We start from the raw sequence: 13,450 nt of genomic DNA, 5'->3' as shown, positions 1-13,450 counted from the left end.
AGCAATAGTTATCAGATAAGAAAAGCATGTAAGCTAATGTCAGATGAGTCATTAGTGTAGAAAGTTTACATCTTTATAGTATAGACTGTGTTTATATCCTTACATGTAGGGGTTTGCTTTAAGTTCTAGGTAATTATTCCTTCTGATTAATAAAGTGCCACCTTCTTCCGCCACTAGGTGCTGACCCAGTTAGGGTGCCTTCTGCTGCCCAGTCCCCTGGACACATTGAAGAGAGGAGCAAGTAGCCCTGTCCTGACATTGACCCTGATTTGACCCCTTTTCTTATAAGAATCTCAAGAATCTCTTCAGAAGCACTGATGACATTGATCCCAGTAAGGACATCACCTCTGCCCTTGGTACCACAACTCTGTATGGGGTTGCCCAGCTACTCTTCTTTTTAGTCGCAGTCCCAATTTTACTCCGTCAGAAAGCAGCCCTCCCCTCCCTTCCCTTATGAGGTCTCAGGCAGTGGTGGCAGATTTTTCCTGAAGAGTCTTTTTCCTGTGTCTGCCTTGTTATTGGAACCAATGCCAGCTGGTAGGGTCCCTGAGCCCCTTGCGATATCACCACCAAGAGCCTGATAACTGAGCAGGGTGGATCCTGTCCCTGGAACTGCTGCACCCGTTAATTCTCCCTTGTTGCAACTCTGTGTACCAAGAACCCCTAGCATCAGCCTCATTCCTAAGCCAATAATGCCTATATGGAGCTGGTCTCACCTTCTGGTGCCCATGGCCGTTGGCATTGCCAGCCTCATTCCATGCCACTATGAGTCAACTCAGGAAAACTGCGAGTGCATTTGAGGCTTAGGGGTAGTCATTCCATCTTTAGATTATCCTTGGACTTCAGCTACCAGCACAGCATGCATTAGCCTTGGTCCTGTAGGTTAACTGAAGTTCAAACATCAGTGCCAGCTTGCCTCCATCCTTTTCACATCTTATGCAGGCCAATTGACATATAATTTGTTCTTAAAAATAGGGGCATGAAATATGTGATCTGGAAAAGATTGTACTTTCTGGACTCTTTTCCCACTCTTGCCTCTTTGTGCTGCTGTTTCGTATCCTCTTCACACCGTGTATTTCCCACCCACTCAAGGTCACAGCCTACTAATTCCTCAGACTTCTCTCCCTGGACTAGGAGAAGGGCTAAAGAATGTCAGTAAGTAAAAGAGCTTTCGTCCAATCCCAAGGCATATGTTACGCCCAAAAAAGACAAATTGTGTCTGGGGTAGAGAAAAAAGGCCTAAGGAAATTGCTTCTTGGCCTTTTGGCTAAGATCAAGTGGAGAAAAAGACCTGTAGGAGAAAAAGAAGACCAGTGCTCACAAGTGGGGCAAGCCTGGCTTGGAGAGTAGGAGTCCTGGACAACTGTGGAGCTGGGGCAGAGGCTTCCCGGAGCCTTATGATTATGACTTTGTCAGTGCTCTAAAATTTCCCTAGAGATTGATTCCCTGGGTGCCCAAAATAGGTCCCTGGCATTCGGGTCCTTTCTGCCCAGCTCACCTTCTCCCAATTTCCTAACAAATTTGAGTCCTTGGAGTGGCTCCAGGGATGTGTTCACAGACCAGAATCCCACATTTCCTCGGGGGCATGCTCATAGGTAGGTCCAGGCCTTGGCACAACAGTCATTTCTAGCCTCTTGAGCTTCTTTTCCTAGGGTGATATAAGAAAAGGCCAGGCAAGAACAAAAATGAGCCAGAGGTGTTGGACAAGAGGCTTGATGTAGTCTCTGAAGCTGCTGTTCTGAATCACAGTCTTGAGGAGGAGGACCAGGGTCACTGGCTGAGCCTGTGGAGGAGGCAACTGCTACTGACTCTAAGTCTGGCAAGATCTTTCCTCCCACCCTGAGCTATGTATGGGTGCCTCTCACACAGGCAGATTTAGATTCTGTGTCACTGTCCTGGAAGAAGGGCCCAAGCCAGAGCAGGGCTCCCGGGCTGAGAGGAGCCTTCAGAGTGAGAGGGCAGCACCTTTGCTGGCCCACCTTTCACGGTAAGCAGTGGCGCTCACCCCTGCCCTTGCTCAAGGGAGTCACCCATTCCTGAGTGAGTCAGGGTCACTCGCTCCGTGACAGCTGTGGCTCGCCTTACATGAGCTAAATTGGGAATCGGAATGTCATGCAGATGCCCCTTGTCTCCCCACCTCCACAGTAAAATTAATCTCCTCTCTGGGGAGTAAGGGACAAACGGTGCTACCCACAGAGTGAACAAGAGAGAGTCATTTGGGAAACAAAAGGAGAATTTTACAGGGAGAGAGGGATAGCTAAAACTACGTGAGCCTGGCGAGGGTGCAGAGCAGAAAGTAGAGACAGAGAAGTGTCCGAAGACTGCTATCTGGGACAAGACAGGTTGTTAAAGGGACAGGAGAGATAGCAGAGCTATTTCAAGAGTGAGCCACAGAAGGTAATCCACAGGCCATCTAAGCGAGGAAGGGTCTACAGGCAGTGAGTGAAGCCAGGAGCAGGGCCCAGGCTAGGGCAGGCACGACCACCGAGGGGATGAACTTCACAGTGGGTTTCAAGCCGCTGCTAGGGGATGCACACAGCATGGACAACCTGGAGAAGCAGCTCATCTGCCCCATCTGCCTGGAGATGTTCTCCAAACCAGTGGTGATCCTGCCCTGCCAACACAACCTGTGCCGCAAGTGTGCCAACGACGTCTTCCAGGTGGGCGCCAGGGACGGGGCAGGGCCAGGTAAAGTAATGCAGACCTGTGGGGGACTGATCAGGTCAGAGCTGAGACCCCAGAAGGTGGTGGATAGAGTGCTCTCTGAGGTGGGTGGTGGCTGTTGTGGCTGGAGAGCAGAAGGGCTGGGGTCCAAGCAAATCCCAGAGCAAGCATGAGTCAGCAGCTGCCCTGCAGGCTGGCAGGTACAGCCTGTGCATAGACGGCAGCTGGAGTGCTGGGATCTACCAAGGAAAGGAGACCCTGTGGAAACTGGGAGGGAGGGGATCCTACACTGGGCTTTATAAGAACCTGTGCCAGACTCTGCATTCCAATTTGGAGTTTCAGACTTTGAGAGCATTGTGAAAAATATGGAGAAAAGATTAATGAGATAATGAAACATTAAAAAACAAACAAACAAAACCCAATCCTGTGAGAAAGCTCCATAATGGCAGTAAAACTATTTGTATTTAAGGAAAGTTCAAGGCATCCATTGTGGGTGACAGAGTTAGACATAGTGGGCAGGAGACTGGAAACTCTCCCCAACTTGAGTTCATACCTGTTACCCTCCAGATTGTTCAGTAAAGAGGCCTACTGGTTAAAAGCTATTGAGGTCACTTGACAAGCAGAGAGAAAGCAAAGAAATTTACTTCTCAGAAGTCTAGCCAGTTTTGGTTTATTTGTGGTCATGGGCCAAGCAGAGCTAATCAAATTCACAGATACCATTATAGCCACTGGTTTAGAAATAAAAGCAGCATATATCAGAATGGACTATAAGTGGGCTTTTTTTTTTTCTTTTCCTGTGCTACTGGGGAGGTTCTAGTAGGCTATGAAATGGAACAGAGGTCAGGGAGAGTGAGGGGCAAAGACACACACACACACACACACACACACACACACACACACACACACACACACACACACACACACACACACACTTACCGATTAAGTAAAAGCCCACACACACACACACACACACACACACACACACACACACACACACACACACACACACACACTCTCTTACCGATTAAGTAAAAGCCCTGAATATGGCCGGGCACAGTGGCTCACGCCTGTAATCCCAACACTTTGGGAGGCCGAGGCCAGCGGATCATGAGGTCAGGAGTTCAAGACCAGCCTGGCCAATATGGTACAACCCCATCTGGACCAAAAATACAAAAATTAGCCAGGCGTGGTTGCAGGCGCCTGTAGTCCCAGCTTCTCAGGAGGCTGAGGCAGGAGAATCACTCGAACCCGGGAGGTGGAGGTTGCCTTGAGTCGAGATCATGCCACTGCACTCTGACCTGGGCGACAGAGCAAGACTCCGTCTCAAAAAAACAAAAACAAAAACAAACCCTGAATAGACCAGAGCTGGCTGGTTTAGTATGTGTGTCAGTGACATGGAACATCCCAAACAAGTATTCTTCATCTGTGTCAGAAATGATGAGGAAATGTGTTAAACACAAGTGATTTTTAACCTAACCAAGAAAATACTTCTTTTTTAAGTTCCTTGGGGCAGCTTGTTTGGGAAAGGAATGGGCTGGCTAGGTCAGGCCATCCCACGATATACCCTGTGACCCACCCCTTGTGTGTCTGCTCTGTGCCACCTTCACTGAAGACCAGTACTCTGTGGTCTCTCCTGCCATCTTCCCATTGAGGCCCATTCCCTCTCCTATTTTTTATGTGTCCAAACCTGCCATTACTCAGCTCCAGAGTATCTCAGAGCCAGTAGATTTTCCCTCTCGGGGGGCCTAGACCAAATGCTATGCCTCCTCATCCTGGGCGTGAAGTCCTACATGAGAGGCAATGCTTTGCCCACCATCTTGGTTTTTCCTTGGTCTAAGTAACTCTGAACATCCTTCAGGCTGAGATGCCTAGGAGGGAATGGCGGAAAGATTTTGCCATCCTTTCTCATGAACTTACAGTGAAACATCCTCTCACTGGAACTTGAAATGTGTGAAAGCAAAGAGAAGTTTTGAAAGCTCAGGTGACGTGTCCTGTAGAAAAGTGGTCAGAATGTCCAAGTGCATTCCTGGGTCCCTCTGTCATCTGGCAGAGGAATAGGCCCCATACATAGAGGCTAGAATATGTTTAAGTGACCTGCTTATTTAAGTCAACTCTCTCTATCCAAGCATACTGTTTCAGTTCCAGAAAGCTCTAGAATACTGATCTGGGCTCAGAGAGACCTTGGAATGGCTTGGGGCAAACCCTGTACAGAATATTTGGAGATAACATGATACCCAGGGCTTTGGGATGGCTCTGTGGATCTGGAGTGGTGTATCTTTTGAGGTGGAAAGCACCCCTGGGCCCTCCAAGGAGGAAGAGTGAACAGCTCATCCCTTGCTGCTTATTTGGGAGGGCCTGGTGGGAGGCTGACCCAGTTCTTCAGCTGCACTTATATCTGTATATCTCAATATATCTCAGTAGATCTCCCTCTGAAAGATGAGCATATTTAGTTTTTTCGCACATTGCCTCCACATTTTGACAACTGTAGGCATAATCAGATTGTCTGTTTTCTAAGTATGGGGCAAGAATAGGACTTTTGGAAAAAATAGGACTTTTCCTCTATCTTCAAACCACTTAGGAAGAATACCCTTAGAGCGTTGCCTAGAAAGTTAACGGTTATCAAAGTGATACCAGTATATAATTTAGAATTTGTAACATGTAAACATACTGTTTTCAAGCAGTATAGGAGTTCATATCATGAAGAGCAAATCTGCTATTCACCTCAGACCCTCAGCTGTCTTCACCAGACGGAAGTAACTATTACCAACTTTCTTGGGAATACTTCCAGAAAATTTCCACAAATCAGCACGTTTGCACGTATATGTGTTCTCAGGTGAGACCCATCGCCCCCCACCTGCCTTTGTTCACTTACTCGCTGTGGGTGATTGTTCCATATCCACCATTCAGATTTATGTTTTCGTTTTTAAATAGCTGTGTAGTTTTCATTGTTATGACTGGACCACAGTCTATTTAAATAATCTGTCCTCTAAAACATTTAGATGGTTTCCCGTGTTTTGTTGTCCTAAAAACTGCTGTGATGGACAACAAACAAGAGTTTTTGGGAATTGCAATTTTATAAGACCAAGTTAACTAGACAGCCAGGAAGCAAAATTTGAAAACAATTTATTTAAAAATACTGGCTACATGAGGTGGCTCACGCCTGTAATCCCAACACTTTGGGAGGCTGAGACAGGAGGATCACTTGAGCCCAGGAATTCGAGACCAGCCTGGGCAACATAGTGAGACCTCATCTCTACAAAAAAGAAAATACTGTTAGTTGAACAGTATTAAGGGGTTGGGAGGAAATCATCCATAATCTTACCTCCCCAACACAGTTATTTTTATTTTTGCATATCACTTTTTTTTTTTTTTTTGAGATGGTGTCATATTATGTTACCCAGGCTGATCTTGAACTCCTGGGCTCAAGTTATCTTCCTGCCTCAGCCTCTGGAGTGCACACCACCAAGCCCAGCAATTTTTGCATATTACATTCAAGCCCATGTCCGCAAACATTTTTACATAGTGGCCATCTTAATATAATTCTTTTTAGAGCTGTAACAACTCTTTCTCTCTGAATTGAAACAGAATGAAACACCAAGACACCACATTAACCCCCTCTAATTTCTTCCTCCTTCTTTCCCCACACTTGCACCCACTCAGCTACCAAGAACTTCCACTAAAGGAAAGCTGTTGGTGTGGGAATTTGACACAAACATCTTCCCATGTGTTTCTGTATTTGTAAATTCTATTCACTCCTAAACGGCTTTAAAGCAAGCCTTCACTTTATTTTTATACCTGCCTCCACTTCACTGTGGGCACTTGTTTTTGAGCCTGCAACCTGTTGTAATTTAACAGACGACCAAAAGGCCTTGTAAGAAGGTTGTTCTGGAACAGCTTTTCTGGAGGAGGTCTGTCTACAGAGGGACTTGCAGAGGGGGGATTGTCAAGAAAGGAGCCTCCTTCTCTAACAAGGGGCAGTCTGAGAGAGATGACTTTTGTTTTGCGCCACCCAAATTCCATTTCTTTATCCTTTAGTTGTTAGGACCAGGTGTCGTCAGGTACAGGCCTGCCAGAGAAGATCCTACCCAGCCTGCCTCCTCAACCACTTCTACCCATTCTGAAGGCACCAGGACTTCTTCAGTCCAACTTTGGGCAGGTCTCCCTGATGCAAAATTGGTTCACTAAAATTTTGTGAATTGCATTAAATTTGTAGCAGGGTTAGGGCTCTTACTTCTGTAGGGAAGATCTTGATTTAGTGAGAACGAAAACCTAGCCTGAGGCTTAGCACTCCTGGATTCTCCTCTGACGAGTTTCTTTGTTAATTTGCCACACAGTGCATATCAGGCTATTTCACCACTTCAAGCCTGTTTACATCACTATAAATGAAAAGGGTGTTTTCTTTCTTTCTTTATTTTTGAGACAGGGTCTCATTCTATCGCCCAGGTTAAGTGCAGTGGCGTGATAATGGCTCACTGCAGCCTTGACTTCTCAGGCTCTAGCCATCCCTCCCACCTCAGCCTCCTGAGGAGCTGGGACCACAGGCGTGCACCACTATGCCTGGCCAATTTTTTTGTAATTTTTTGTAGAGACAAGGGTCTCTCTCTGTTACCCAGGTTGTTCTCCAACTCCTGGACTCAAGGGATCCTCCCACCTCAGCCTCCCAAAGTGCCAGGATTGCAGGCATGAGCCACTGTTCCTGACCGAAAAGGGTGTTTTAAACTGATTTTTTTTTTTTTTTTTTCCCAGAGACAGGGTCTCACTCTGTCACCCAGGCTGGAGTGCAGTGGCACAATCATAGTCCACTGTAACCTTGAACTCCTGGGCTCAAACAGTCCTCCTGCCTCAGCATCTTGAGTAGCTAGGATTACAGGCATGCACCACCACACCCAGCTAATTAAAAAAAATGTTTTTGTAGAGACAAAGTCTTACTATGTTGCCCAGGCTGGTCTCAAACTCCTGGCCTCAAGCGATCCTCTCAGTTCGGCCTCCAAAAGCTCTGGTGTTATAGGCGTGAGCCACTGCACCTGGCCTTAAACTGACCTTTAACATCTCTTGCAATTCTAACAATTTGGTTTCACAAAGTCGAAAAATATTTTTGTGGATTTCCATTTTTTGAGGGCTTTCCATTCTGTGACCAGTGTCCTAATTTGGCCCACTCTTCTGCTTATCACTCCTCCCTTCAAGCAGTAGGGCTTGGTTTACCAGCCCCTTGGGCCAAGCTCTTCCCTAGTTTCTGCCGCCCATAGCTAGCCCTCCGTTTACAGTCCCTCTTATACCTGCAGCTCACCTTTTACCAAAACCTGGATTCTTCTCAGGCTCTTCGGCTTTTCTCCAAATGTCTGGTCTTCTGCCCACTGTTTTCCCAAGGTTTTTCCAGCGTATTCTGAGTGTCTGGCTCACAGAACTTGCATGGTCCATCATTCATCATTGGCCAGGCCTTCAGGTTGAGGGAAATAGCCTCCAAAAAGCCCCATTGCATCCAGAGCCTGTATCCCAAATGAGCACCTCTCTGGATAGCCAGGGAAGAGGGAAAACATTCTGACATAAGTATGGATTTGCTAGACCAGCTGCATTTACAGAGCATCTTTCTAGATGGCATTTCTATTAGATGCTATGCAACATTACAAAGGAAATAGAAGGCACCATAAAGCCTAAAAGAGAGAGAGCTCATGGCATATATTCCACACAACAGCCTTGAACATAGCCTAGAATTAAATTCCATTTATTTGTTCCATTCCATCTTATCCTTCACAGTGGAGAAAGAACAGTCATTTCATACCCTGTGGTTCTGTGTGGTCATTTCTTTTTAAGGTCTAGATTAGGATTGTTAACAGTCCTCTGTGTTTGTGCAGTGCCTTATAATTTACAGAATACATTCACAAACATGATTCCATTTGAGTTAGATCGAATGGATGTTATCTCCGTTTTACAGAAGAGAACACAGGAAACAGGTCACAGTCACACAAACAAAGGAACAGACTAAGGACATAAATCTAGGTGTTCTGTTATGTTTCCTAGAGTGATGGAATTTCCTCTACACATCACATCATTGGCACATGAAATTTTACTTTATGGGGCTGGCTTCCTTGCATAAATGTAAGATTTAAGGAAAGAACAAGACATTTATGTGTATAATAGAACCAATCAGTTATCTCTTAGTCTTGAAATGGAAAGATAAACAGAAGCAGAAGATAGGATTTTTCTAACTGGATATTAGTCAGCTGAAAGATCTTTAGCCTAATGTAGAGACTGTCAGCTATGAAGATGTATTAAAGAAGTTGTCATGTATCCCTTAGAGTATAAAATCCTTATTTGTGATGAGAAAATTGAGGGACTTAAATCAGAGTAGGGAGTAATTTTTTTGTGTGTGCCGTGGACTGATTTGTCAGTGTGTGAAACCTGTGGATCCTTTCTAATAACAATATTTTTAAATGCATGCAGTATAATACATATGGTTATGAAGGAAACTGATGGCATTAGAATACAGCATGTATGCTCAATGGGAGTGATATTGCTCTCAAGGGGAAAAAATGAATTCTTGGAAGGGGGCTCTTGTTGTCCAGGCTGGAGTGCAATGGCGTGCTCTCAGCTCACCACAACCTCTGCCTCCCGGGTTCAAGCAATTCTCCTGCCTCAGCCTCCCAAGTCGCTGGGATTACAGACACGTGCCACCACACTTGGCTAATTTTGTATTTTTAGTAGAGACAGGGTTTCTCCATGTTGGTCAGGCTGGTCTCCAAACTCCCGACCTCAGGTGATCTGCCTGCCTCGGCCTCCCAGAGTGCTGGGATTACAGGCGTGAGCCACCGCACATGGCCACATTTTACTCTTTTTATGTGTAAAGGATAGATAAGCATGTGGTACATAAACAGATACATCTATGATGTTAATATTTAATGAGGGGAATGGGAACTATTGGGGGAAATGTCTAAAAAGGATCCTGAGCAGTGGCACACACCTACAGTCTCAGGTACTAAGGAGGCTGAAGCAGGAGGATCGCTTGAGCCTAGGAGTTTGAGGCCAGCCTGAGCAACATAGTGAGACACTATCTCTCTCTCTCTTTTTTTTTTTTTTTGAGACAGAGTCTCGCTCAGTAGCCCAGGCTGGAGTGCGGTGGCTTGATTTCGGCTCACTGCAACCTCCACCTCCCAGGTTCAAGTGATTCTCATGCCTCAGCTTCCCGAGTAGCTGGGATTACAGGTGCAAGCTACCATGCCCGGCTAATTTTTGTATTTTTAATAGAGACAGGGTCTCATCATGTTGGCCAGGCTGGTCTCAAACTCCTGACCTCAAGTGATCCGCCCACTTCGGCCTTCCAAATTTCTAGAATTACAGGTGTGAGCCACCGTGCTATCTTTTTAAGAGACACTATCTCTTAAAAAAATTTTTTTTAATTAAAAAGGTTCCCAGAGGGGACAATAATGAAGAAAGCTTTGGAAACACTGGAATATAATCACCAAAAATATTTAAAGCACATTTGATGGAGTAATACATGTGCTTCTTAACTAACTCATTAAAGAATGAGGTCTAGCAGTGAGTCTGAACTGCTGTAATTTAGAAGTAGTGATAAGCAGCCGGGCCCAGTGGCTCACGCCTGTAATCCCAGCACTATGGGAGGGAGAGGCGGGCAGATCACGAGGTCAGGAGATGGAGACCATCCTGGCTAACACGGTGAAACCCCGTATCTACTAAAAATACAAAAAATTAGCCAGGTGTGGTGGCGCGCGCCTAGCTGAGGCAAGAGAATTGCTTGAACCCAGGAGGTGGAAGTTGCAGTGAGCCAAGATTGTGCCACTGCATTCTAGCCTGGGTGACAGAGCAAGACTCTGTCTAAAAATAAATAAATAAATAAAGAAGTAATGATAAGCATACATTATTTTTTGAAATTTTAGCAACAACTGTAATGCGATATGAAAACAGCTGTGATTTCCGTTGGTGACAAAGTCACGGGCTGCTAAAACTGCTGTGGTTTTGTGCTGCTTCCCCTATATTGTGCTCCATTAAATGCTTCTGTTAAAAACCAGAGATGTTACCTATAAGGGGCAACAATTTGACCCATATAGCCAGTATAGAAGACTTTCTCAAAGTAGCCACTCAACATTTACAAAAGGTTTGGAACACAAGTCAGACAAATTTTGGTAGGGAAAGTCAGGAAATGGTTAGCAAATTTCATTCTTATTTCACCTTCCTGATTTTTGCCATAGCTGTGTACCACCTGTACTATAATTTAATAGTTCTATTTTAAAACACTCACTTTTAGGCTGGGCACACTGGCTCACACTTATAATCCCCAGAACTTTGGGAGGCCAAGGTAGGTAGATCACTTGAGTTCAGGAGTTTGAGACCACCCTGGCCAACATGGTGAAACCCTGTCTCTACTAAAATATAAAGAAATTAGCCGGGCATGGTGGTGAATGCCTATAGTCCCAGCTACTCGGGAGGCTGAGGCTGGAGAATCACTTGAGCCCGGGAAAGCAGAGGTTGCAGTGAACCGAGATCGTGCCACTGCATTCTAGCCTGGGCTACAGGAGTGAAACCCTGTCTCAAAACAAAAACAAACAAACAAAAAATGACTTTTAAACCTTAAATATTTACTTTATCCTTATTCTATACAATGAAATCCATGAAAAATTGTCAGTTTTGTGGACTGTTTTTTTCCTAAAATGCATTAGAATTAACACATAAAAAATCTTGAACATCCATCCCCATACCACCTCCAATCTTCATGCTTGTCATCAGTATTATACCATATTTTGGGAAACACAATGAGGGCCTCTAAGCAATATGAGCCAGAGGCCCTGGAAAGTCTGAAGGATAAACTTTACTATTTTATTACAAGTCAAATGTAGTCTTAATGCCAAAAAGCACATGTATGTAAATATTAGCCAGAAAGACTAGCAAAGGAAGTGGGGTTAGGATTTGGCTGGGGGGTAGCATTGCTGAAGCAATCACAGAAGGGAAGGGCTGCCCTGGAGGTTAAGAGGAAAGCCAGCCAGGCCCGACAGAGATCTGGCAGGAGGAATTGGACTTGTGAATCAGGAGGGGACTCTGGGACTGGGGGATGAAAGGCTACACGCAAAATACGGGACTGTGGTGTCGGCAGCAGGGAGCGGCACAAGCCCTGAGCAAGACGGTAGGAAAGCAGAGGTGCAGCCTCTCCCCACCGCCCTGCACCCTGAGCTCACACACTCCCGATTTCTCTCTCCCAAGAAAGGAACTCTTCAAAGGACTTGGGTTGGACTGCCTGAGTACTGATGCCTCTTAGCCTTCTGGGCTCCAGAATAAATGCAATGACTAACCAATGACATGAGCTGCTAAAGAAATTGCTTTGGCAGATGGGAGGGTGTTGAAGAGGTAGTGTTAGTGTGCCTCCCTCAGGTCAAGTCCTGAAGTCAGTTCTGGCTGTGGGGAGTTTGAAGGAAGACATTGGCCAAGATAGCCCAAGTCCTGATTACTTTTTTCTTTCTAAAAATTGTAAGCCTGGCATGGGGGCTCACCCCTGAAATTCCAGCACTTTGGGAGGCTGAGGTAGGAGGATCGCTTGAGGTCAGGAGTTTGACATCAGCCTGGGCAACTAGCAAGACCCTATCTCTGCAGAAACTTTTTTTAAAAATTAGCTGGGCATGGTGGCACACCTGCAGTCCCAGCTACTCGGGAGGCTGAGGTGAGAGGATCCCTCGATCCCAGGAAGTTGAGACGACAGAGAGAGAGATCTTGTCTCCAAAATTTTTTTTAATTTTTGTAAAATGCACATAACGTGAAATGTACCATCTTAACCTTTTAAATGTACAGTTCAGTGGCATTACATACATTTACATTGTTGTGAAACTGTCACCACTATCCATCTCCAGAACTTTATCACCACCCCAAACTGAAACCCCACACCCCTTAAACAATACCTCCCTACTCCCCCTCCTTCCAGCAACTGGCAACCACTATCCATCCTATGCCAGGTACCTCATTTAAGAGGAATCATACAATATTTGTCCTTTTGTGTCTGGCTTATTTTGCTTAGCATAATGTCTTCAAGGTTTATCCATGTTACAGACTGCAGACCTGGTTACTTTTAGCTGATAATTTCTATTGCAATCTATGTGACTTTTATCAGCATCATCCATTCTCCTGTCAAATGTGGATTTTTTTTCTGTGTTGATATTTACTTGATTTCTTTCCTTAATTCTGCCAGCTCTCTTTTTTTCTCCAGTTTTGATCACTTATATCTCTTTGTATTTGTTTTTTCTTTTAAAATGGTATATCGAAATGGCATTGATTCTTGGAGTATCTGTCCCTTGTTTGTCAAGCTTCTTTTTTCTTTTCTTTTTATATTATCTGGTTTGCATCTTTTGTTGGATTCTGTCTGCTTATCACTCCCCTTTTATCAGGGTACTTTTATCTGGAGCTGAAGGTGAATTCCTGACTCAACCCACTGTGTTTATCTTGGCTTTCTTTCACTGTCCTCTTAAATATAAGCTGCCTGGTTGGATGTTGTCATTGGTTTTGCAATCTCTCTTTAGTTCTGTGCCTTCTTTGGTGAATAGAAGGGTATGACCTGAATTAATAGGTAGTTGAGTGTCTCAATTTGGTTGTGTTGTCTTGGAATATTTTTCACGCAGAATCTGGTGACTTATCTACCATAGAGGCCCACACAGGTCCATGGGAGGAGGCCTCCCCTGAGATTTGAGCTATTTCCTCTCCATTTCACAGACAAACAGGTCATTCTGGTTGAAAGCAGGGCCCTTATAGAGCTCCATGGCACACAGGGTTTTAATTTGATGAGTCATCTTTT

At 45.0% G+C, this 13,450-nt stretch overlaps 2 protein-coding genes across 7 annotated transcripts in view; both read left to right on the top strand.

The window, feature by feature from the left end:
• The window catches only part of DNAJC5G (DnaJ heat shock protein family (Hsp40) member C5 gamma), a 16,183-nt gene extending 15,161 nt beyond the window's left edge, over positions 1-1,022 (top strand). For all 3 annotated transcript variants that reach the window (XM_063649442.1, XM_054476170.1, XM_063649443.1), the window contains one exon: positions 178-1,022. The gene's annotated coding sequence lies outside the window, so the exon portion shown is untranslated. The remainder of the gene's footprint in view (positions 1-177) is intronic.
• Positions 249-13,450, top strand: part of TRIM54 (tripartite motif containing 54) — a 27,700-nt gene continuing 14,498 nt past the window's right edge. The window contains exons 1-2 of one of the 4 annotated variants that reach the window (XM_054476146.2): positions 2,167-2,660; positions 5,346-5,417. In XM_054476146.2, the coding sequence (XP_054332121.1) occupies positions 2,493-2,660; positions 5,346-5,417 (240 nt within the window). In that variant the 5' untranslated portion in view covers positions 2,167-2,492. Of the gene's footprint in view, positions 2,661-5,345; positions 5,498-13,450 lie in introns of those variants that run through there. The other 3 variants (XM_054476149.2, XM_054476147.2, XM_054476148.2) reach the window with 3 other exon arrangements.

This window comes from Pongo pygmaeus, chromosome 12 (assembly GCF_028885625.2).
Source record: "Pongo pygmaeus isolate AG05252 chromosome 12, NHGRI_mPonPyg2-v2.0_pri, whole genome shotgun sequence".
Taxonomy (NCBI): Eukaryota; Metazoa; Chordata; class Mammalia; order Primates; family Hominidae; genus Pongo; species Pongo pygmaeus.
Note: the sequence above shows the minus strand (reverse complement) of the source record. Positions and strands in the feature narration are given on the sequence as shown.